The sequence below is a fragment of the Microcaecilia unicolor genome, chromosome 9 (assembly GCF_901765095.1).
Source record: "Microcaecilia unicolor chromosome 9, aMicUni1.1, whole genome shotgun sequence".
NCBI lineage: Eukaryota > Metazoa > Chordata > Amphibia > Gymnophiona > Siphonopidae > Microcaecilia > Microcaecilia unicolor.
The window spans coordinates 63,204,803-63,229,434 of NC_044039.1; the positions used below are offsets into that span (position 1 = coordinate 63,204,803).

The 24,632-nt window shown below is 44.8% G+C and overlaps 1 protein-coding gene across 7 annotated transcripts in view; it reads left to right on the forward strand.

Annotated features, from left to right (window-relative positions):
• DNM1L (dynamin 1 like) overlaps positions 1 to 24,632 on the forward strand; it is an 817,883-nt gene that overhangs the window by 742,492 nt on the left and 50,759 nt on the right. For all 7 annotated transcript variants that reach the window (XM_030213773.1, XM_030213768.1, XM_030213772.1 and 4 more), the window contains one exon: positions 2,020 to 2,193. In XM_030213773.1, the coding sequence (XP_030069633.1) occupies positions 2,020 to 2,193 (174 nt within the window). The remainder of the gene's footprint in view (positions 1 to 2,019; positions 2,194 to 24,632) is intronic.

The following is a 24,632-nucleotide window of genomic DNA, read 5'->3' on the forward strand; positions in this document are numbered from 1 at the left end:
TGAGGAAGGGGGTTTTGTTCTCCGAAAGTAAAATGTATTAAAATTAGTCCAATAAAAAGATTACCTTATTTACATGTTCTATTATAAACATTTATTAACACAGCTACAATACTACTTTATCCTAAAGCAAAAAAATAAAAATATATATTTACAGTTCATTGTCTCTGGTTTCTGCTTTCCTCATCTTTTCACTGTCTTCCTTCTATCCAGCATCTGTCTTCGCTCTCTCTGCCCCTTCCATCCACTGTCTGCCCTCTCTCCCTTCCATCCACTTCTGCCCCTTCCATGCACCATCTGCCCCAGTCTGCCATCTCTCTTTCCCTTCCATCAACATCTGCCCTTTATCTCTGCCCCTTCCATCCACCATTTGCCCCATTCTGCCCTCTTTCTCTCTCCCCTTCCACCCACCATCTGTCCTTTCTCTCTGCCCCATCAATCTGTCTGCCCTCCCTCACGCTCCCCCCTTCTATCCCCTCTCTCTCTGCCCCCTCTTTTCAGCCCCCAGTTCCAGCCCCCTTATTCCACCTGCCTGTAGTTCCAGCCCCAGCCCACATCTGCCACATGCCCCCCTTTTCAGCCCCACTATCCCACCAGTCCCCAGCCCTTTTCTCCCATCAGTCCCGAGCTTCAGCCCCCAGCCACTTCTCCCTGTCCTCTTTTCAGCCCCTAGTTTCAACCCCAGCCCTTTTCTCTCACCAGTCCCGAGCTTCAGCCCCAGCCAGTTCTCCCTGTCCCCTTTAAAGCCCCTAGTCCCCACAGTTTCAGCCCCCTTCATCCACCACATGCCTTGCATCCCCCCTTTTCAGCCCCAGGCATGGACCCATTTTCCCTCCTGCCCCCTTGTCAGACCCCACTTCCAGCTTCAGACCCCTTCTCCCATCTGAGCACTCCCTTCCCCCATCCCCTTCTCCCCTCTCTGAGCACCCATCTGAGCTCCCCCACCCTCCCTAATCCCCTTTAAGCACCCCTCTGAGCTCCCCCACCCCTCCCCAATCCCCTTCTCCCCTCTGAGTCCCCCGACCCGACAGCTGAGATCCGTTCTCCTGCTGCTCCTTCCCTGTCCTGCCTTAAAAAAAATTTTTCGAAGCGCCGGAGAATGACAGGCTGCGCACCTCGCGTCTGCCCTGCTAGTAAAGAAGATCTCATCGACGTCGTCATCCTTCCCACACTGAGTCCCGCCCGCCCTCGCGGTAATAGGAAGTTGCCTCAGAGGGGGGGGGGCGCAATGTAGGAAGGGCGACGACGTCAGTGAGATCTTCTTTACTAGCAGGGCAGATGCGAGGCGCGCTGCCTGCCACTCTCCGGCGCTTCGAAAAAAAATTTTAAAGGCGGGGGAGCGGAGCACCCCCCCACCCGATGACACCCGGGGCGGACCGCCCCCACCGCCCCGCCCCTGCTACGCCACTGCATGCTCCTCAGATGCTGGAGGAAGAACTGGAAGTTCAAAAGCAGAGTTGTCCAACCTCTGTCCTCGAGGGCCACAATCCAGTCAAGTTTTCAGGATTTCCCCAATGAATATGCATAAGATCTATTTGCATGCAGTCTCTCCATCGTCTGCAAATAGATCTTATGCATATTCACTGGGGAAATCTTGAAAACTTGACCTGGCGAGGGCCGAGGTTGGACACCCCTGGACAAGAAACAGTAGTACGGGGCATTTGTGATATGGCATGTTTTGTGGAAGAGGGAGCACAAATATAAACATTGACTGACCCCTGAGCGTTGAAGATCCATGGTACACCAGTGAGCAATGGCATACAGGAGCTCATGTCTACAGACAGCACCTCTTCCATTGCAACCAACAAAGAGCCCCCTTCTAAGGACAGCTTTGTGGCACATGTCCTGATAGGTATCTCTACAGACCCCCCCACCCAAGAAAAAAATATCATGTAGTGGTTGTGGTGATATTGTGCAGGGTCTTTTTTTTCCTTTACTTGAGTTGTGGGTTTACAGCTACTGTACTCCATCCTCACTGACAAATAGCATGCAGTACTCATTTGGTCTTACTCTATTCTACAGGCTGCTACCACTGGTGGTGCTGGTGATGGAGCTCAAGATTCAGGAGCCAGCAACTGGAGAGGTATGTTAAAATCATCCAAAGCAGAAGAGGCATTATCTGAAGAAAAAACAAAACCTGCTGCCATTCTGCCAGCCAGTCCTCAGAGAGGCCATGCTGTCAACCTCTTGGATGTGGTATGTACCTAGAGCTTCTCACATGTCAGTTGAAACAGTTGCAAGAAAAGCAGTTTCCATCTCTTTTTATGCTTCTTATAATGTTGTGATATGTACAAATGGAAATCCCTTCTCTTGATTTGAGTTCTTCGTAAGGTTAGAGGGATAATTCTATAACTGCCCACCAGTGGCATAGCCACAGGGGACCTTGAGGGCCTGGGTCCACCCCAAGTTGGGTTCGGGGCGCCCAGGGTCTACTGGTTTTGCTAGCGGGGGTCCCCAAGCCCCATCAGCAAAAGCTTTCCTGCAGTGATATTTGCTGCCGCGCTGCCTGCCCTGTTTTCTTTCTCCCCTGTGCGCATGCCCATTTTTAGTGAAATTGAGCATGCGTCAGCTTCGCACAGTCTCAGTTTCACTAAAAACAAGCATGTGCATCAGGGTGGGAAAGCAGGGCAGGCAGCGTGGTGGCAAATATCACTGCAAGAAAGCTGCTGGCGTGGCTTGGGGACCCTGCCAACCTAGGTATATGTGGGGTTATAGCAGGGCTCGAGGGAGGTGGAACAAAATGTGCCCCCCCCCCCCCCCCCCTTTGGGCTCATGCCTCCTTCTAAATTGAAGTCTGGCTACGCCTCTGCTGCCCACATTGATAAAAACTAGATGTGCTAAATAATGTGGGCTTTGATGGATTTTCAAAGTGAGAGTATGTGTGTACTTTGGAAATGACTCCAGGAAAATCATTGACACCTGCCATTTTATTACTATGATATTCCTTTATTGGTGAATTCATTCCAAAAATCAGTCAGGGTTGTACAGTTAAATCCTTAATGTTTGATTTATTAAATGTTTTCTGCCATTCTACGTAAAGATAAGATAGTTGTATGCATACAGTCCCCCTTAAACATGCAGATTTTAAACTAATGACAAACTGGTAGTACTCCATTTTTCTGTCTATTTTTGTTTTGTGTATCTTTTTAAGTAGTGGGGTTTTAAATCTAGTCCCCAGGGTTAGAGTGTAAATGGGTGTAGAAGGAACGGAAAAGACCAGCAACGCCTTCATCAGTATGAACCACTACTCTGTATTTATGAGCATGTTTTGAGAGAAAGATTTGAGGGTTGAAAAATAAATCTAGAACAGGATAACTACAAGAATTCAGATAGTCAAGGTAAACCTTTCTGTCTGTATGTTAAGCAGTTTTCATTCTGTTGCAGACTCTTACCTTCCCCCAATTGCTTTTTCTACAGTAAATGTGATTTCTGTTAGAAATCATCCATCACCACCTTTTTTTCCCCACACTAGCTAAAATTTTATGGCCGGTATTGCCCTACTACTACTACTAATTAACATTTCTAGAGCGCTACTAGGGTTACGCAGCGCTGTACAAATTAACAAGGAAGGACGGTCCCTGCTCAATGGAGCTTACAATCTAAAGGACGAAATGTCAAGTTGGGGCAGTCTAGATTTCCTGAGTAGAGGTGTAGTGGTTAGATGCTGAAGGCGACATTGAAGAGGTGGGTTTTGAGCAATGATTTGAAGATGGGCAGGGAGGGGGCCTGGCGTATGGGCTCAGGGAGTTTGTTCCACGCATGGGGTGAGGCGAGGCAGAAAGGGCGGAGCCTGGAGTTGGCGGTGGTGGAGAAGGGTACTGAAAGGAGGGATTTGTCTTTAGAGCGGAGGTTACGGGTAGGAACGTAAGGGGAGATGAGGGTAGAGAGGTAAGGAGGGGCTGCAGATTGAGTGCATTTGTAGGTTAGTAGCAGAAGCTTGAACTGTATGTGGTACCTGATCGGAAGCCAGTGAAGTGACTTGAGGAGAGGGGTGATATGAGTATATCAGTCCAGGCGGAAGATAAGACGTGCAGCAGAGTTCTGAACGGACTGAAGGGGGGATAGATGGCTAAGTGGGAGACCAGTGAGAAGTAGATTGCAGTAGTCAAGGCGAGAGGTAATGAGAGAGTGGATGAGCGTTTGGGTGGTGTGCTCCGAGAGGAAAGGGTGAATTTTGCTAATGTTATAGAGGAAGAAGCGACAGGTCTTGGCTATCTGCTGGATATGCGCAGAGAAGGAGAGGGAGGAGTCGAGGATGACACCGAGGTTGCGGGCAGATGAGACGGGGATGATGAGGGTGTTATCAACTGAGATAGAGAGTGGAGGGAGAGGAGAAGTGGGTTTTGGTGGGAAGACAAGAAATTTGGTCTTGGCCATGTTCAGTTTCAGGTGGCGGTTGGACATCCAGGCAGCAATGTCGGATAAGCAGGCCGATACTTTGGCCTGGGTTTCCGCAGTGATGTCTGGTGTGGAGAGATAACGCTGGGTGTCGTCAGCATACAGATGATAGTGGAAGCCATGAGATGAGATCAGTGAGCCCAGGGAAGAGGTGTAGATTGAAAAAAGAAGGGGTCCAAGGACAGATCCCTGAGGGACTCCAACAGAGGGTGGGATAGGGGTGGAGGACGAACCATGAGAGTGAACTCTGAAGGTACGATGGGAGAGATAAGAGGAGAACCAGGAGAGGACGGAGCCCTGGAACCCAACAGAGGACAGTGTGTCGAGAAGTAGGTTGTGATTGACAGTGTCAAAAGCGGCAGATAGTTTGAGGAGGATGAGGACGGAGTAATGACCTTTGGATTTGGCGAGGAACAGGTCATTGCAGACTTTAGATAGTGCCGTTTCTGTCGAGTGTAGTGGGTGAAAGCCAGATTGAAGCGGATCGAGGATGGCATGAGAGGAGAGAAAATCAAGGCAACGGCTGTGAACGTTCAAGTAATTTGGAGAGGAAAGGGTAGGAGGGAAATGGGGCGGTAGTTGGAGGGACAGGTAGGGTCAAGTGATGGTTTTTTGAGGAGTGGTGTGACTACAGCATGCTTGAAGGTGTCAGGAACAGTTGCAGTGGAGAAGAGAGAGGTTGAGGATATGACAGATGGGGGGGGGGTGATAGTAGGAGAGATGGTGTTAAGTAAGTTGGTGGGGATGGGGTCTGAGGAACAGGTGGTGCATTTCGAGGAGGAGAGAAGATGGGCGGTTTCCTTTTCGGTGATATCAGGAAAAGAGAAGGAGGCCTGGGTTGGTTGGTTGAGGGAGTGGGTTATAGGATGATAAGGAGGAGAAGGTTTAGTGGTGAATTCGAGGTTGCCCTCTACTTTCAGCAATTCTTGGAAAATATATAGGAAAATATATATTTTTTCTTTGTCATCTCTGATAGTTTTCTTCAGTGGCACTATGCCAGCAGCAGCATAGCACCCAGGTAGACTTTTATTTCTTAAGGACAGTAGCTTAATCAATCGATAGTAATCTCAGCTTACTTCTGTTCAGATGATAAGCCACATTGAGCCTGCAAAGAGGTGGGGAAAATGTGGGATACAAATGCAATAAATAAAAATAAATGACATCCTGCTCATATATCCGACTAGTCATTTTTCTCCTTCCATTATCCCACTTCAAGACTGTCTTGAGCTGGTCGCTGACTTGTTATACAAACACAAACTAGTCTTAAATAAAGATAAAGCCATTGCTTGTTGGTTCACTGGGGCTCTACCTCAGCCCACTCTTCCTATCACTCTCTTTGGTGTTCCCATCACTCTAGTAATTAATTTCCACTACCTGGAGGTTATCCTCAACTCCACACTGCTTTCTACCTCTAATTTCACATCTATCAAAGACCTGTTTTTTCGTGTTCGACAGCTGAAAACTTTGTCATCTTTTTTCATCAGAATGATTTGCATACCCTCATTCTCTCCTTTTTTACATCATGTCTTGATTACTGTAACATTGTTTGCGATGGTTTACCACATACCTCACTGAAGAAACTTCAATCTCTGCAAAACAATGATTAGGTTACTATCAGGTTCATTTTCAAAAGAGAAAAATGTCTAAAAAGTGGCATAAAGCAGCATTTGGACATTTTTCTCACAAAAACGTCCAAATCAGTATTTTCGAAACCTATTTTTAGACGTTTTTCTATTAAATCCGTCAGAAGTACGTCCAAATCTCAAGGGGGCATTTCAGGGGTGTGTTCAGGGTGGGACTTGGGCGTTCCTAAGACTTAGACGTTTTTCAATGAAGCAAAGGAAACAGTGGATCCAAAAAAGTCCTCTCTCAAGTGGTGTCTCCTTAAACAAGTTCTTTATTTCAAATCAATAAAACAACGACCCGACACGAATCGTGTTTCGGCCGTAAAGGCCTGAGTCAGGGGTCTATAAATAAACATAAATACAATCAATGAGCAACGTTTAAATCTCATGTGTAACACACATAAATTAAAACATATATATGTATCAAAACACATTTATCCATAAGAATGATATAAATATACATACATAGAGGAACATACCTATTCACTTCCAATATAGAAAATAATCATGTGGATAAAATTAACAACCAGTTAACTTTCTGCAAGCTAAAATGATCTGTGATAAAGAAATAACAAAGGCATATTACATGTCATGTCATGAGATATGTATGAACATTACACAAAAGCATATGACTATATTTACCATTGTCCAACAAAATTGCCAATACATAAACAGTGTATATTGTTAAAACCTATATAACAGATTAATGCAAAACGAGGATAAATAGTTGATATTAATAAGAAAAGCAGATACGGATGTGTGTGCATTTCTGTAGTTTTAAACAATAAACAAACAAATCAAGAAACCAAACAACAGGGACATTTTGTGACCATGCATCAAAACGGAAACCAAAACATAGAGATACGGATTTCAAATAAATGAATAATAATATAATAAATGTAGGAAAAACAAACCACAGATCTATGTGCAAAAAATCAACAAAATGTGTAAAGGCAAAAGTATATATATATATATATATATATATATATATATACACATAACAAATGAAAATACAGTGGTGGAAATAAGTATTTGATCCCTTGCTGATTTTGTAAGTTTGCCCACTGACAAAGACATGAGCAGCCCATAATTGAAGGGTAGGTTATTGGTAACAGTGAGAGATAGCACATCACAAATTAAATCCGGAAAATCACATTGTGGAAAGTATATGAATTTATTTGCATTCTGCAGAGGGAAATAAGTATTTAATCCCTCTGGCAAACAAGACCTAATGCTTGGTGGCAAAACCCTTGTTGGCAAGCACAGCGGTCAGACGTCTTCTGTAGTTGATGATGAGGTTTGCACACATGTCAGGAGGAATTTTGGTCCACTCCTCTTTGCAGATCATCTCTAAATCATTAAGAGTTCTGGGCTGTCGCTTGGCAACTCGCAGCTTCAGCTCCCTCCATAAGTTTTCAATGGGATTAAGGTCTGGTGACTGGCTAGGCCACTCCATGACCCTAATGTGCTTCTTCCTGAGCCACTCCTTTGTTGCCTTGGCTGTATGTTTTGGGTCATTGTCGTGCTGGAAGACCCAGCCACGACCCATTTTTAAGGCCCTGGCGGAGGGAAGGAGGTTGTCACTCAGAATTGTACGGTACATGGCCCCATCCATTCTCCCATTGATGCGGTGAAGTAGTCCTGTGCCCTTAGCAGAGAAACACCCCCAAAACATAACATTTCCACCTCCATGCTTGACAGTGGGGACGGTGTTCTTTGGGTCATAGGCAGCATTTCTCTTCCTCCAAACACGGCGAGTTGAGTTCATGCCAAAGAGCTCAATTTTTGTCTCATCTGACCACAGCACCTTCTCCCAATCACTCTCGGCATCATCCAGGTGTTCACTGGCAAACTTCAGACGGGCCGTCACATGTGCCTTCCGGAGCAGGGGGACCTTGCGGGCACTGCAGGATTGCAATCCGTTATGTCGTAATGTGTTACCAATGGTTTTCGTGGTGACAGTGGTCCCAGCTGCCTTGAGATCATTGACAAGTTCCCCCCTTGTAGTTGTAGGCTGATTTCTAACCTTCCTCATGATCAAGGATACCCCACGAGGTGAGATTTTGCGTGGAGCCCCAGATCTTTGTCGATTGACAGTCATTTTGTACTTCTTCCATTTTCTTACTATGGCACCAACAGTTGTCTCCTTCTCGCCCAGCGTCTTACTGATGGTTTTGTAGCCCATTCCAGCCTTGTGTAGGTGTATGATCTTGTCCCTGACATCCTTAGACAGCTCCTTGCTCTTGGCCATTTTGTAGAGGTTAGAGTCTGACTGATTCACTGAGTCTGTGGACAGGTGTCTTTCATACAGGTGACCATTGCCGACAGCTGTCTGTCATGCAGGTAACGAGTTGATTTGGAGCATCTACCTGGTCTGTAGGGGCCAGATCTCTTACTGGTTGGTGGGGGATCAAATACTTATTTCCCTCTGCAGAATGCAAATAAATTCATATACTTTCCACAATGTGATTTTCCGGATTTAATTTGTGATGTGCTATCTCTCACTGTTACCAATAACCTACCCTTCAATTATGGGCTGCTCATGTCTTTGTCAGTGGGCAAACTTACAAAATCAGCAAGGGATCAAATACTTATTTCCACCACTGTATGTAAATAGAGGCACATAAAAAATATATAATAAATATAAAAAAGTGTAAAAAGGTGTATGACTTAAAAGCAGTTTCCCAAAGAAGAGTAAAAAAGATAGAAGTGTACGTACTATATATACGTTTTGAAAAAAAGGGGGGGTCATTAATAATAAATATTTTGAAAGAAAAATATTGCATGAAAACGTCCCAGCCTACAAGCTGCGCTGGTATAAAAGAAAAGAGCACATGCTGACGCAGTAGTAACCCGCCAGAATGTGAGAAAATATAAGAATCATCAACATCAAAATTCAAAAATGGAAAAATAGGGCATAGGTGCACTTTGTAATGTGTACCTAAACAGAGAATAACATTTTGTTGCAATGCAGATAACTTAAATTGCTTACAAAATATAATCTGTTTCATGTTTCTAAAGCAGGAATAAATGAAATGTAATAATATGTTCATGTGTTAATGATTGATAATACTGGGGATATGTAATGGTCATTATAAATTGTAGTAAACAGAGAATAAGATACATGTAATGAGTTCTGAAGACGTACCAAACCATAACTACCATATTGAAATAAATGAATGGCTTGAGAATCGTAATATTGCGCTAATATGTCAAATGACCAAAGGAAATAAACTAGCATGGTGTGATTAAGATAAACGCCACTGTGATTTGGATAATTACCGCTGTTTATATATGCTAACGCCCTAGCCTTAATCCCTAAAAAAACAAAATTATGTATCTGTAAAACCTTTATTAAGGCACTAGCGGCGCTCTTAAAAAAACAAAATACATCCGGTGTAGCCAACAAACAAGGTATAGCAAAGAGCCGTTTAGTACTTGAAGCTCATCTATTCTGAAGGCGCTATGTACTGCAAAAGACTAAACCCAAACAAAATTTCTTAATACGTACCGAATCCAGGGTGCTGCCGCACAAACTTACCTGTCAAACCAGTCATCCACAAGTAGAAAATCGAAATCCGAACTGCGGGAACTCAGGAAAATTAAAATAGAGAAGGGGAAATGATGTCACGGCGATTCCGTGAAAATATATTAAAAACCGCATTAAAATGCGGAATAGTGCAAACCTAACAAAAAAGATGTTAAACATGTGCTATACACGAACTGAGCAAAAGAAAAAAAGGAAGAAAAAAACGGGGCACAAAAGAAAGAATAAAAAGGAAATGACGTCAAACCAGTTACGTCAGAAATATATTATAAGGCGCCACATTAAAAGATTATAAAAACGCATATGTGTCAAAAGATATGTGCATCCTACATTTATTATATTATTATTCATTTATTTGAAATCCGTATCTCTATGTTTTGGTTTCCGTTTTTATGCATGGTCACAAAATGTCCCTGTTGTTTGGTTTCTTGATTTGTTTGTTTATTGTTTAAAACTACAGAAATGCACACACATTCGTATCTGCTTTTATTATTAATATCAACTATTTATCCTCGTTTTGCATTAATCTGTTATATAGGTTTTAACAATATACACTGTTTATGTATTGGCAATTTTGTTGGACAATGGTAAATATAGTCATATGCTTTTGTGTAATGTTCATACATATCTCATGACATGACATGTAATATGCCTTTGTTATTTCTTTATCACAGATCATTTTAGCTTGCAGAAAGTTAACTGGTTGTTAAATTTATCCACATGATTATTTTCTATATTGGAAGTGAATAGGTACGTTCCTCTATGTATGTATATTTATATCATTTTTATGGATAAATGTGTTTTGATACATATATATGTTTTAATTTATGTGTGTTACACATGAGATTTAAACGTTGCTCATTGATTGTATTTATGTTTATTTATAGACCCCTGACGCAGGCCTTTACGGCCGAAACACGATTCATGTCGGGTCGTTGTTTTATTGACTTGAAATAAAGAACTTGTTTAAGGAGACACCACTTGAGAGAGGACTTTTTTGGATCCACTGTTTCCTTTGTTTCATTGTTTTTCTGTGGAGAGAACACCTTCTGTGTGTGTTGGCTCGTTTAGACGTTTTTCAGCCATAATGGAACAAAACAAAAACATCCAGGACTAAAACTTAGACGTTTTGAGCTACACCTGTTTTTATAACAAATAAGGCACAAAAAGGTACCCTAAATAACCAGATGACCACTGGAGGAAATCAGAGATGACCTCCTCTTACTCCCCCAGTGGTCACTAACCCCCTCCCATCCCCAAAAATACGTGATTAAAAATATCATTCACCTACAGAGCTTTACGGCTCCTGATACTTCTACTGTACTGCTCGGTCTTTGCCGCTCTTTCACATTTAAATGTCCTCTTTTGCACAGCTCACTTGCCATTTTCTCCTACTGTTAAACTCGCATTCCTCTTAGGGATTACTTTCTCTTCAGTATCCACTGCCCTTATCTACATATTAATCTCCTGCACTGTTTCACCACTCCTGACATTTTTACTTCACCGCGCTGTCTTTGCTTCTATTTTCACACCACCTTCAGCCCTTGCTCACTCTGTTGTGACTTTTTTCTTTGCTTCTGTGCATTCAGTTTAGATATTACCACTTAGAACAGTGTGAAAGAGTAATAATATCTATCATCTCACTCTGTCTTCACATTCACACCCCTCCTGCACTGTACCACGGCTCCTCACATTTTCACTTTGTTTCTATGTTACATTTAAATATCTCCCTCAGTCCTTACCCACATGCTCGGGACTTGATCTTTCACTCCTGTGTATCCAGTTTAGATGCTACCACTTTATCTACACTTCTTCTGTATATTTTTTTCTCTTCCCTTCTGCACCCTGGCGTTCACTCTCACACCTGGTTGGTCTTCGATCTAGGTATTACTGATGTCTATTTCTTATCTGCACCTCATGGTTTTATGAAGTCCACTTCAGTGCCCCCTAGGGTGCCCTATTGCTGTGCCGGGATGTCAGGGGGACCAGTCTACTAAAAATGCTGGCTCCTCCTACATCCCAGTGGCTTGATTTTGTACGTTTTGCACTTGGATGTTTTTTTTTTTCCAAAATGAACAAAAAAAAAAAACGTCCACAATACAAAACGTCCATAGTATTTTTGAAAAAAAGATAAAGACTTTTTTTTTTTTTTTCGAAAATGACCTCCTTTCCTGTAAAACGTCCAAATTCAGATTTAGACGTCCTATCGAAAATGCCCCTCCATGGCATGCATGTCAGTCAGACCACAAAACACACTTTCTGGAAAAGTATCACTGGTTGCCTGTGGCGCAACAGATCATTTACCAGGTAGCATTACTTACATTTAAGGTTTTCAGGTTAGGTGTTCCAGATTATCTTTCAATCTTACCATTTCTTATTCACTAAGTAGGGTTCTGTAGTCATAAAATGGCTAATTACCGGTCCCCAAAAATGCACATTTAGAATCTACCAAGCACTGTGCCTTCTTTTTCCTTTCGCCACATATCTGGAATAACCTTTCACTGTCCACAGTAACTTAAAATCATTAAATGACTATCATCCTGTTTTACTAGTCCCCAAAAATGCGCATTTAGAATCTACCAGGCACAGTGCCGCATTTTGCCTTTCGCCATATATCTGGAATAACCTTCCACTGTCTGTCTGCAGTAACTTAAAGTTGATCTTAAGACCTGGTTATTTACACAGGCTTATGGAGGAGCAGCTTGACAGTGAGCGCCGATTGGAGTTAAACTCTCCCATCTTCCTTGTCTACCCTCTCCCCTTCCCCATCCCCCATTTCTGTATTTCTCTGTCCCTGTTCCCGCATCGGTTTTTTCTTTTCTGCAGTGGAGAGTGGCTGCTTGCGGTCCCTCTTGCTCAGGTCCTCAGGGAAAAACGTCTGCGATTTTGGCAGTTCTTATCGCTTGTTTCTTGGTTTTTGTCGCCTCTTTCCCCTCTTTTTCTTTTTCCAGTTTATATATTTTTTTTTTTAACTTTTTTTTCCTTAGTGTTTTGCCTAGTTTAGTTTTCTTTCGTTCCGTTGCAACCGGCTTAGGCCGCCCATCCGCGGTCTTCCTTTTTTCTTTGTGCCCTTAACTTGGCACAGTCGAGCAGTTTGATTTCGCCGCCGTGATTTTTCCGCTCATGACATCAAAGCCTTCCAGCAGCTTCAAGAAGTGTGCTCGTTGCCAGCGGTCGATCCTGGGCACTGATCCGCACTCCTGGTGCATCCAGTGCCTTGGGCCCGACCATCGCCCAGACACTTGCAAGCTGTGTCTTAGCTTGAAAAAGCGGACACAGGCGTCGAGAAGAGATCTTTGGGACCGTCTTTTTGGAGCTCCAACTGATTCCTCAACGACGTCACATCAGTACTGAGGTTGGCGGCGTCGATATTGGCACCGGGGGTGGACAGGGAAGGAGTATGAAGAGGCAGTTTGTTTCTGTACTGTGAATTGATGCCCTGTTTTGAAGCAGCCATTAAAGCTTTGAAAGGAAAAGAGACCGAGTCACTTGATGCTGCAAACCTGAAGGGTTTTTTCCTCTGGCTGGACGGGAAGGGAAGGGGGACCATCTAAACCCCCCCCCCCCCCCCCCCCCCGGTAAAGGAATGAAAGCAGGAGTGCAGCCCGCAAAGCGTCAGTGGGGGGGACATAAATGTGGTGGCAGTGGTGGGATTAAGAGGTGAACTTCCATGCCGGCAAAGAGTGAAAGAGCTGGACGGAGTACCGGAGTAACCTGTGTCAGAAGGAGCACGCTGGGCACGCCGATGGAACGAAATGTGCACTATACTACGGTTTCTGGTAAGCACATAGAGAAACAGTAGAGGATTTTGGAGTGGAGTTGCTCTGGGGCTCGGGGAGGAACTATTGGGGAAGTCGCACTTGGTGTGTTCTCTGTTTTCTTTTAGGAATCGCTGAGTGGAGCTGAAGGCATGGATCCTAAAGAGCTGTTCTCCTTTATGACACATCAGTTTCAGAAACAACAAGAGATGGAGCAGAAGTTGATGGAGGAATCTCTGGCTGCCTCCCGAGCTCAGCAGCAACCATTATTGGACTTGTTCCAAGACCTTCTGAGGGGAGGAGGGGGACCTCGGATGGTGAATCCAGTGCCGGTCCTAGGAGGACTGGAAGGAGTGCAGGCCGCGGTAGGATCCTCAAGCATGAATTGGCTCTCTTGGGGGAAATTGTCAGCTACAGATGATATTGAAGACTATTTGGGGGCCTTTGAAAGGGTAGCTACTGCAGCGGGGTGGCCCCTGGAGCAGTGGGCGATCCGCCTCCGCCTCGCTCCTTCCTTATCAGGAGAGGCCCTCGCCGCTTTCAGGAGCCTGCCGCCAGCCAAGGTGGCGGATCATGACAAACTGAAAGGGGTTATCCTAGATCGCTATGGCCTGAGTAGCCAAACTTATAGGAGAAGGTTCAGAGATATGCGCTGGACTGAAGGAGAAACTCCCAGAGCTTTGCTTTGGCACTGCGTTTGATGGACCTAGCTGGTAAATGGTTGGAACCGGAGAGGAAAACAGTGCACCAGATAATATAGGACTTAGTGTTGGAGCAGTATTTGGAAGCTTTGCCTGAGGAAATAAGGGTACAGAGGGGTTGCAAGTAGAGACTTGCACGGGAACGGGGTTCGCAAGTTGCAAGACTTAGGAGGAAGCTATTGCTAGCTTGGAATGTAACCTAGAGTCCCAATACCTGGGGAGAGAGAGTAAGTCATTGGGGAAGGGAGGAGGAAACCCTAATTCCCGAGGGGGCTTTCTTAGACCCCAGCTTGAAGAAGCGGGGAGGATTGGGGGAGGGTAGTAAGGAGAGATTTTGCTACCGTTGTGGTAGGAGGAGACATGTCCACAAGGATTGTGTAGCGTGCATGGGTTTGACCTCCTACTCCTGTCAGCAACCAGTTCCTCGATACATTCAGTGGGTGGAGGTGGAGGGCATTCTGGTGGAAGGACTGCTGGACTCTGGGGTGGATCAGATGATGGTGTCTCAAGGGTTCTGGGAGCAGATAAAAAGGAGGTTGGGCGAAGGAAGAGATATTAATCGTAATAACATAAAGATTGTATCTTGGAACGTCTCTGGTATTACATCACCAGTGAAAAGGTACAAGATCCTCACACAACTTAAGAGGCAGGGAGCACACATAGCATGTTTACAAGAAACAAAATTGACGGATGCAGAACATGCAAAACTCAAACAGCAATGGGTGGGTGATTGTTACTTCTCCTCATCAGGGAATAGGAAAAGTGGAGTGGTTGTACTAGTTGGGAAGGGACTGCCATGTCAAACAAAACTGATATATAAGGACACAGAGGGACGGATTGTTTTACTGTACATTAATTACCAGGAGCAAAAATTTTACCTGTGCACAGTTTATGGTCCAAATAACTATAGCCCACATTTCTTTGTCTCTCATTGCGTTGGGAATGAAACATACTGATGCACCCTGGGTGTGGGCAGGTGATTTCAACCAAGTGCAAGACCCTACATTAGACAGACTCTCCACCCAGGCGACTCCAGGGTTGGGAAGGGGGAGGGGACTACCGATTCTTTGCGATCAATTACATTTGACAGACGCATGGAGATCCCTACACCCCACCACTAAGGACTATACTCACCAGTCCAAGGCCCACCAATCTTGGTCTAGGATAGATTACATCTTGATATCTACCTCGTGGTTCTTTAAAGTCCAAACGGCAGCAATAGGCCCAATGGCGGTATCGGATCATGCTATGATCTGGATTGATCTGGAGCTCTCGGGGGGGATCCCAGAGGGTGGGTGCTGGAAATTTCCCTCATACTTATACCAAGATTCCCAATTTAAAGAATATTTACTTAAGAAATGGCAATTCTATGTTGATACGAATTTCGACACTTGCGAATCACCAATAACATTCTGGGAGGCCTCCAAGGCAGTTATGAGGGGGCATGTGATAGCATATCTGAGTGCCAGGAAGAAACGCCTGGCCTCGAGTATCCTGAGGCTTAGAAAGGGAATATGGATCAGCAAGGAGGAAATATTTATTACACCCAAACGAGTCCAATAGGGAGTTGATGTCTGCGGCCCAGGTAGCATTGAATTCCCTTATACACGATCAGGCGTTGAAGCAGCTAATGGTCAGACGCCTGAATTTTCAGCGCTTTGGCAATAAGTCGGGTAAACTTTTAGCGAGAATAGCAAGAGCAAACATGCCAAGACAATTTATACCAGCAGTGGTGAATAATAAGTGAAAGAGAGTAAATCAACCGCAGGAGATTGCACAAACATTCCATACTTATTTCACGGATATATACGCTGCACAGGAGCGCTTTCAGGGCCCACTAACACGAGATTATTTGGAGGATGCCAGAATGCCTAAGTTAACAGAGGAGGCACAACGGGCGTTGGCAGCTCCAATAAGAGCGCAGGAGGTTTGTAGAGTCCTAAAGACGCTGCGTCTGGGTTCTGCACCGGGGGCGGATGGGCTCTCTAATGAATACTATCGGTTGTTGACGCAACAAGTGACTGGACCCCTGGTGGAATATTTTGATGCGGTGGTGGACCGGGGGTTCTTCTCGCCTGGAGAGAATACTGCTTTAATAACACTAATTCTGAAGCCTGATAAATCACAGGACCAGGTTGAGGCATACCGAACCATATCGCTACTGAATGTAGACATTAAAGTACTGTCTCGGGTGCTGGCAGAGAGACTGATGTCATATATACCTAGCCTTATTGGAGAACACCAAGTAGGGTTTGTGAGAGGGAGACAGACCACACAACACGTGCGCAGGGTGCTACTAGCAGGGGCATATGGGCAGAACACGGGAGACCCACTATTATTGGTAAGCCTAGATGCCGCTAAGGCCTTTGATAAGGTAAATTGGGATTATCTGTTTGAGGTGTTAGATTACATCGGGTTGGGGGGCTGGTATCTAGAGGCGGTGAAAGCTTTGTATAAAGATACCCAGGCAGAGATATTGATAAATGGAACCAGATCCGCTTCCTTTCGGGTGGAGCGAGGGGTGCGACAGGGTTGCCCGATGTCACCATTATTGTTTTTAATATATCTCGAACCCCTACTCCGTACTATTCTGTTAGACCCAGAGATACAGGGGGTAACCCTATATAGGGAAAATATTAAAATACTGGCCTTTGCAGACGACATGTTTCTTACGCTCACTCACCCAAGAACATCAGTAGAGAGATTGTTGGAAGTGATAGATGAATTCAGTTTCTTCTCTGGGTTACAACTAAACCTGCAAAAATCATTAGCTTTACCAATACCAACAACGCTGTGCTCGGAGTGGGAGGGACATTTTCCATTTCAATGGGCTACAGAACGCTTAAAATATCTAGGGATTATTATCACGGCAGACATAGTCAATGTATACCGAGAAAACATAAGCCCGTTGAAGAGACGTACACAAGAGCTTTTACAGGGGTTGCCATTGTCCTTACAAGGTAGAATTGCACTGTACAACATGTTCATATTTCCCAAATGGACATATGTATTTCAAATGATCCCAGCAGTGTTGGGGTACAAAGAGGAGAGGTGGCTACACAAAGCACTGAGAAGGTTTTTGTGGCAGGGTAAGAGAGCGCGTATAGGGCTTAAGCAATTAATGAGAACACATAAGAAGGGGGGTTTGGGGTTGTTGGACCTAAAACTGTTCACGATAGCTGGTAGTGTTCGACATCTGTCGGATTGGTTCCGCACAAAAGAGTTCTATTCATGTACGGGGGTAGAAACATCATTAATGGCACCCTTAGATTTCGCATACTGGCTACACGCTCCGTCGGCTGAGTTGCCCACGGTGGGAGCCTATGGGCATATAATAAACCCCCTGCGGAAAGTGTGGCGCTGGATGTGTAAAGCCTTCACCTGGAATAGTGCAGTCTCACCCCTGCTCCCTTTGAGGGGCAATCTGGCCTTCCCCGAGGGAGGAACATCCAAGTTGTTTCAGAAATGGACCTCCCGGGGAATACAATATCTATTCCAGGTAGTCACAGAACGGGGGACCCCTAAAACCTTTCAAAGTATGTGTGATGAGTTTGGGTTAGACCAGGGGGACTACTTTGCTTACCTACAAATTAATCACTATTTAAAGACCCTACCGGACCAAAGCCTGACTCATGACATATGGGACACTATGAATGACTTTTTGGGTCTGGAGGCGCAGTTGAAAATACCTTTGAAATATTTTCACCGTACCCTACGGGATTTGCAGGAAGCAAACGACTGCACTAAAGTATCAACTCTCTGGCAAACAGAACTTCAGTGGAAGATGGATCCGGGACAGTTGGCAATCTGTCTATCTACAGTACATAAAGTAACGGAGAACGCAATTTGGAGAGAAATGCAATACAAATTTGTTATGCGAATGTATATATCGCCACACCGAGCCTATAGAGCAACTTTGAAACAGACTGACGATTGCCCAAAATGCGGGAGAGTGGGAGCCACCTTGGGACACATGTTTTGGGCTTGCCCCCTGGTGAAACAGTTCTGGACAGAGCTGGGACTTAAAATCTCACAGATGTGGAAAGTCCGGTGGCGCCCCTCTCCAGGTCAACTGTTCGACAAGTTCATTGTGCAAGGACAATCGCCTGAAGGCTTGAGGGCTTTTTTGAAGAGTACTGTCTTGATGGGAAAGCGAACAATTTTACAACTATGGCTGCAAACAGAGGGGCCTAGTGTTTCACAGTGGAGAGGAGCCATGATGCAGTGTTGTATGCTGGAAAAAAGAGGAGTTGGAGACCTCGCTTCAAGAAGAGGAGACAGTTTTTGCAAGACCTGGGCTCCATATTGGGATACCTTGACACCAGTTGCAAGAAGCAGACTTTTAAACTGTTAAAAACTGAGTCCACCAACCGAATAATAGAAAGTTCCTAAAGAGTGGGAGGGGGGGGGGGGGGGGGGGGGGAGGGGAAAAAAAAAAAGAGGGGAAAATATTAGCAACAGACGAGAATGTTTTGGTTGTACAGATCGTGTTAATTACACTATGTGATTATTGTGATGGAATGTTTATTATTGTTGCAATAAACAAGATTTAAAAAAAAAAAAAAAGGAGGTTGGGCGCAGAAGTTAAGTCCTATAGGGGAGAAATAGGCATCCAATGCATACATGGGGCTCGGACACGTTATGCTTTACATCAGGTGGGGATTAAGGGACCCACGGGGCATACCCTATTATCTTTGGCAGTCCTACCTCTTGAATTGATTTGCACTTTTCTGACTACTGACAGGCATGACCTATGACCTACAAAGCTAAAGGATTAAATCTTAAAGCTGCCTGAAAGCTGCATTTTTTTCTGTGTTCTCTGTATTATTGCTGAGAGCTGTAAATACAAGGTCACACTGTACCAGCAAGGAGCGCTCATCCCCCTCCCCTGGTAGAATTTGTGCCGGCTCAGACAAGGACACTTAAAGAATATATTTACAGAGGAAGTGACGTCACCAGCGGAGATGGCAGCCTAAGCCAAGAGCTCCGTCGTACCCTGAGCAAAAAATAACATACCACCCCACTAAAACGACGATTTCTGAGGTGGAAGGGAGCATTTTGCGAGAGAAAATAGCACCCGGGAGCGAAATAATGGCATCACAAGTTTCCGTAGTAGATCTATCAGCGTTCACATATGAGAACATGTTGGCGAACAAACATGGCGACGCCCCGGCGGATCAGCGTCCCGGTCCATCAGTGGAACAGCACTCGCACAATTCCCCACCTTTGTTTGAGTCAGGGGATGGTCCGGTATTGGAAGAGACAACTCTGCAGGATATCGGCTCATGGGTGAAAGAAATACAAGCTGATCTTAAGGCCAAGCGGTTGGATCTTGCGGTGCTGGGGGTGGACCTCAGAGGTGAAATCGGGGCACTGGGAGACCGCGTGGCAGAGAACGAAGAAAGATTAGAGGAGCAAGCTGAAGCTATGCAAGGACTGAATCGGCAAGCTGTCGAGTCCAAACAAGAGTTTCAACAGGTATGGGACAAATTGGAGGACCTTGAAAATCATAGTAGAAGGAGTAATTTGAGATTTAGAGGGCTCCCAGAAGTGCCGCTGTATGCTGATTGCGAGTTGGTGGTACAAAAGATTGCGAGTGCACTGTTGGAAACGATAAAAATTAATACAGATCCCTCAGAGATCCAGATAGTGCGGGCCCATCGGGCGCTGGGAGCGCCAAAAGCTAACAAGTTGCGGGATCTTATTACTTGTTTTGGCGACTTTAAACTAAAAGAAAAAATTATGCAGGCGGCCCGGATGTCCCCAGACTTTCAGTGGGACTCGCATGCTATCGATGCTATCAGGATTTGGCGGCCTGCACTTTGAAGAGGAGGGCGGAGTTAAAGCCCTTCACCCAGTTTTTGCAAGCTGAGGGTATTCGTTACTGTTGGAGCTATCCTTTTGCCTTGCACTTTTATAAAGATGGGAAGTTCCATCAAATACGAAGCTTGGAAGACGCAAAAGAGATGTTTCCTGAGGGATTTGGCCATAAAGCAGGGAATTCAGCACAGCAACCCACCACGGCTAACTTGCCCAAACCGCGTTGGCAAAGAGTGACCAAGGGCAAGGGACATAGTAACATAGTAGATGATGGCAGAAAAAGGCCTGCACGGTCCATCCAGTCTGCCCAACAAGATAAACTCACATGTGCTACTTTTTGTGTATACCTTACCTTGATTTGTACCTGTCCTTTTCAGGGCACAGACCGTATAAGTCTGCCCAGCACTATCCCCGCCTCCCAACCACCAGCCCCGCCTCCCACCACCGGTTCTGGCACAGACCGTATAAGTCTGCCCAGCACTATCCCCGCCTCCAAACCACCAGTCCCGCCTCCCACCACCGGCTCTGGCACAGACCGTATAAGTCTGCCCATCTCCGTCTCCCGCCACCAGCTTTGCCACCCAATCTCGTCTAAGCTCTTTAGGATCCATTCCTTCTGAGCAGGATTCCTTTATGTTTATCCCACGCATGTTTGAATTCCGTTACCGTTTTCGTTTCCACCGCCTTCTTCGACAGCATTCAGATTCCCGACTCAGGCCTGAGGCGGATACAAATGCACATTGAGCATATGCATGTTGAGACAGCACAAGATTCAAATGAGGAATTGTAGCTGAAACGAGAAGGTCGAACCCAGAGCGAGACTCTCAGATATGATATCCCCAGATGAGTTAATAGGTTATAAGTAAAAAAAAAAAAAAAGAGAAATGTCAATTTCACTATGTATATGGGAATGGTTTGGTTGGTTTGTTTGGTTGATTTAAGCCGTCATCTACTATGTTATTAAGTTATTATGATACAGATTAGCAGGGGAGGTATATTAACTGATTGCATGTATAAGAAGGGGGGTGAGGTTTCTTTCCCGGAGGCGCACCTGTACAAGAACAGCAGATGTGCCAAATAGAAGGGAGGAAGGGGAGAGGGATGGGAGGGGGGGATAGGAAGTAAAAGGGATAATCAGGAAGTATTGATGACCAGATCTGGAAACCTAACTGGATTAATCAGGAGCTGTCGGATCATGGGCGTAAGACATAGATATCCTATTAAATTTGAGAGATGAGTAGAATAACTTACATGACCCTCAATGTTAAGGGACTAAATTCTCCTATGAAGCGACAGCTACTCTTTAAGGAGATACAACGCCTAAAGGCGGATGTGTCCTTTGTACAAGAAACACATTTGCTTCCATCTAAGGAGCATCTATGTTAGGGGGGTAGGGGTCGATCTATGTATTTTGCATCTAATCATAAAGAGAAAAAGAAAAAAGGGGTCCTTATAACTCTGACTAACAAGTATCTGTGGCAAGTGCAGAAAGTAATAAGGGACAAAGAGGGTCGTTACTTATGTTGATAGTGCAATTAGGCGTTGAGACACTTTCTTTGTTAAACATATATGCCCCCAATGACCATCAAGGTGCTTTTTACAAGGAAGTCTCCAAGACCTTGAGCAAGAATATTACAGACACACTAATAGTAGGAGGAGACTTCAACTTAACATTATGCCCCTTATTGGATAATTCAACAGGAGGGGTGCGCTGCGCCCAGTCTGATAGAGCGCAACTGCACAAATTCCTGGGTACTTGCCAATTAATGGACATTTGGCGACAAACACATCCACAGTCCCGGGGATATACATACTATTCGGCGGTTCATGATTCCCATTCGCGAATAGATATGTGGCTGGGGCCCCCAAATATATTTTCTAAAGTAGTTGATATACAAATACTCCCTAGAACATGGTCAGATCAAGTACCGGTCATATTAGAACTGGAGTGGGTGGTGAGAACCCCTGAGTCTCCATCTTGGCATTTCCCCGATGAGCTGATGGCTAATCCCACGGTGCTTTTACCTTTGGAAGGGGAGATAAAAGAATATTTAGCTATCAATGATAATGGGGAGGTAAACTCGCAGATACTCTGGGAAGGACTAAAAGCAGTTATTAGAGGAAAAATAATAGCGATTCAGGCATACATGAAGAAACAAACGAATATACACACACAAGCACTGCACACGGAACTGCTGGGCTTGACTTTACAGGCCCAGCAGCATCCTCTGCCAAAAAGCTCCCAAGATTGGATACATGCCATCCAGCTGGCCCTTAAGGAATTACAGATAGCAGAAGTAGCGGAACGATTACAGCAGGTCCGACAAACATATTTTGAGTTCGGCAACGAACATCGAGACTGTTAGCTTATAACCTCCAGAAGCATGCTTTAAACACCTATATACATACCATTTGCACAGAGGAGGGGGAAATACACACGAACCTTGAAGACATCAAGGACGCTTTTTATAAATTCTACCAAAGCTTATATCAGGCCGAAGCAATAGCGATACCACAAGAAGTCCAAAACTATCTAACACAGGCAGTACTCCCAAGGCTAACAGCTGAGGAGGATGAGGCGCTATCAAGCCCAATCACATTAGAAGAGGTACAATGGGCAATCCAGGACCTACCGAATGGGAAAGCCCCGGGACCTGATGGTTACACTAATAAATTCTACAAAAAATATTGCAAATTACTGACCCCGGTATTGGTCCGAGTATTTAACGAGATGGATTTTCATATGGCGTTACCATATTCATGGCGGTTGGCTAATATAACACTTCTACTGAAACCAGGAAAGGATCCTCAAAATTGTGGGTCCTACCGCCCGATATCTCTTTTAGGGTCAGACTATAAAATCTTCACTAAAATTTTAGCCCATCAATTACAACGAGTGCTTCCAAAGTTGGTCCATGTTGACCAAACTGGTTTCATAGTGGGGAAACTGACTTTTGATAATATTCGTAGAGCAATCCATCTAATTCACGAAGCGGGGGCCACAAAGCAATCAGCATTGTTATTGTCTTTAGACGCCGAAAAGGCGTTTGATCGGGTCCAGTGGCACTTTATGTTTTCAGTGTTGGGGCAGATGGGAATCTCCGGGCGGGTCATCTCCTGGCTCTCCTTACTATACACGAACCCAATAGCCTCTTTGTGAATTAATGGATCAGGTTCCGACCTAATACAACTTGGGAGGGGAACACGCCAAGGATGTGCATTATCTCCGCTATTGTTCACACTCACAATGGAATCATTTGCGCAACATATTAGGCAACACATGGACATACATGGCCTGACCCTAGGCAAAGGGATATATAAGATTATGTTGTTTGCGGATGACATTCTGCTCACATTAACTCGGCCCCAGGAATCATTAACAGGGGTGATGCAGAGCCTACAAGAATATGGGAGGCTGGCGGGGTTTCAGGTGAACATGGATAAGTCAGAGATCATGGGGGTGGGTATACCCGGGGAGCTGGAAACATTGCTTCGCCAGCACTATCCCTTTCGTTGGGTCACTCGGTCTCTATGATATTTGGGGATTAACCTTACAGCTAAAGTGTCAGACATATATGAAGCCAATTTTCCACACAAAGTCCGGGAATTGTTTCAAGAGCTAGAGAGATGGGAAGAGCTGGAATTATCATGGTTGGGAAGGGTATCAGCTGTAAAAATGATGTTATTGCCAAAGATTTTGTATCTCTTCATGGCACTACCCCTACCAATCCCAAAACACTTCTTTCGCTATTTACATCGCAAAGTATTCGAGTATATATGGCAACACAAACCACCTAGGGTGAGGGCAGATATTATGTTTCAACCAAAAGAAAAGGGGGGCATGGGGGTACCCAATTTAACACAATACCATCAGGCAGCACAGCTGCGGGTATTGACGGCATGGGGTTCCAAAGTAGTAATGCCCTGGCTACAAATCGAGAAACATTGGCTGAAAATGGGGAAGTGGGAGAGCGACCAAGGATACCAGAAACTGGAGGATGTTCGTTAATAAACAATTTTATTGAAGATTTGAAGACTCGACACAACGTCGTGTTTCGGCCGTCAGGCCTGCATCAGGAGTCTGCTTTGCAGAGTGCTGCGGAGCAATAATGATGAAAAACCTTTGGAGATCTCACAGCAGTCTCTAGCGCAAAATATTGCTGAATAACAATGAAGATGATCCTTCAGGCGTAACGTAGTAGTCTTTAAAAAGACTATTTTGGAAAAATCCGTCAAAAACACTGCGCGCACTGCTAGTGATGCAGGTGAAAAAGCAGTGCGTGCAGTGTTTTTGACGGATTTTTCCAAAATAGTCTTTTCAAAGACTACTACGTTACACCTGAAGGATCATCTTCATTGTTATTCAGCAATATTTTGCGCTAGAGACTGCTGTGAGATCTCCAAAGGTTTTTCATCATTATTGCTCCGCAGCACTCTGCAAAGCAGACTCCTGATGCAGGTCTGATGGCCAAAACACGACGTTGTGTCGAGTCTTCAAAATAAAACTGTTTATTAATGAACATCCTCCAGTTTCTGGTATCCTTGGTCGCTCTCCCACTTTTTGTATACTACTGTTTTTACTGTGGGGCGTTTGAGTTCTCCGCTTGCTGGCGGATCTTCTCTCACTCTGAAAATGGGGAAGCCAGATGCTATAATATGGGCCCCGCAGAAACATTTAGTAGCATGTATACGACAGGCGCCCCCCGCAGTACGTTTCCCCCTACAAACTTGGAGTATTTTGCGGCAGAGATTATTGCCCGGCCGGAAACCTTTTAGGCGTATGGAG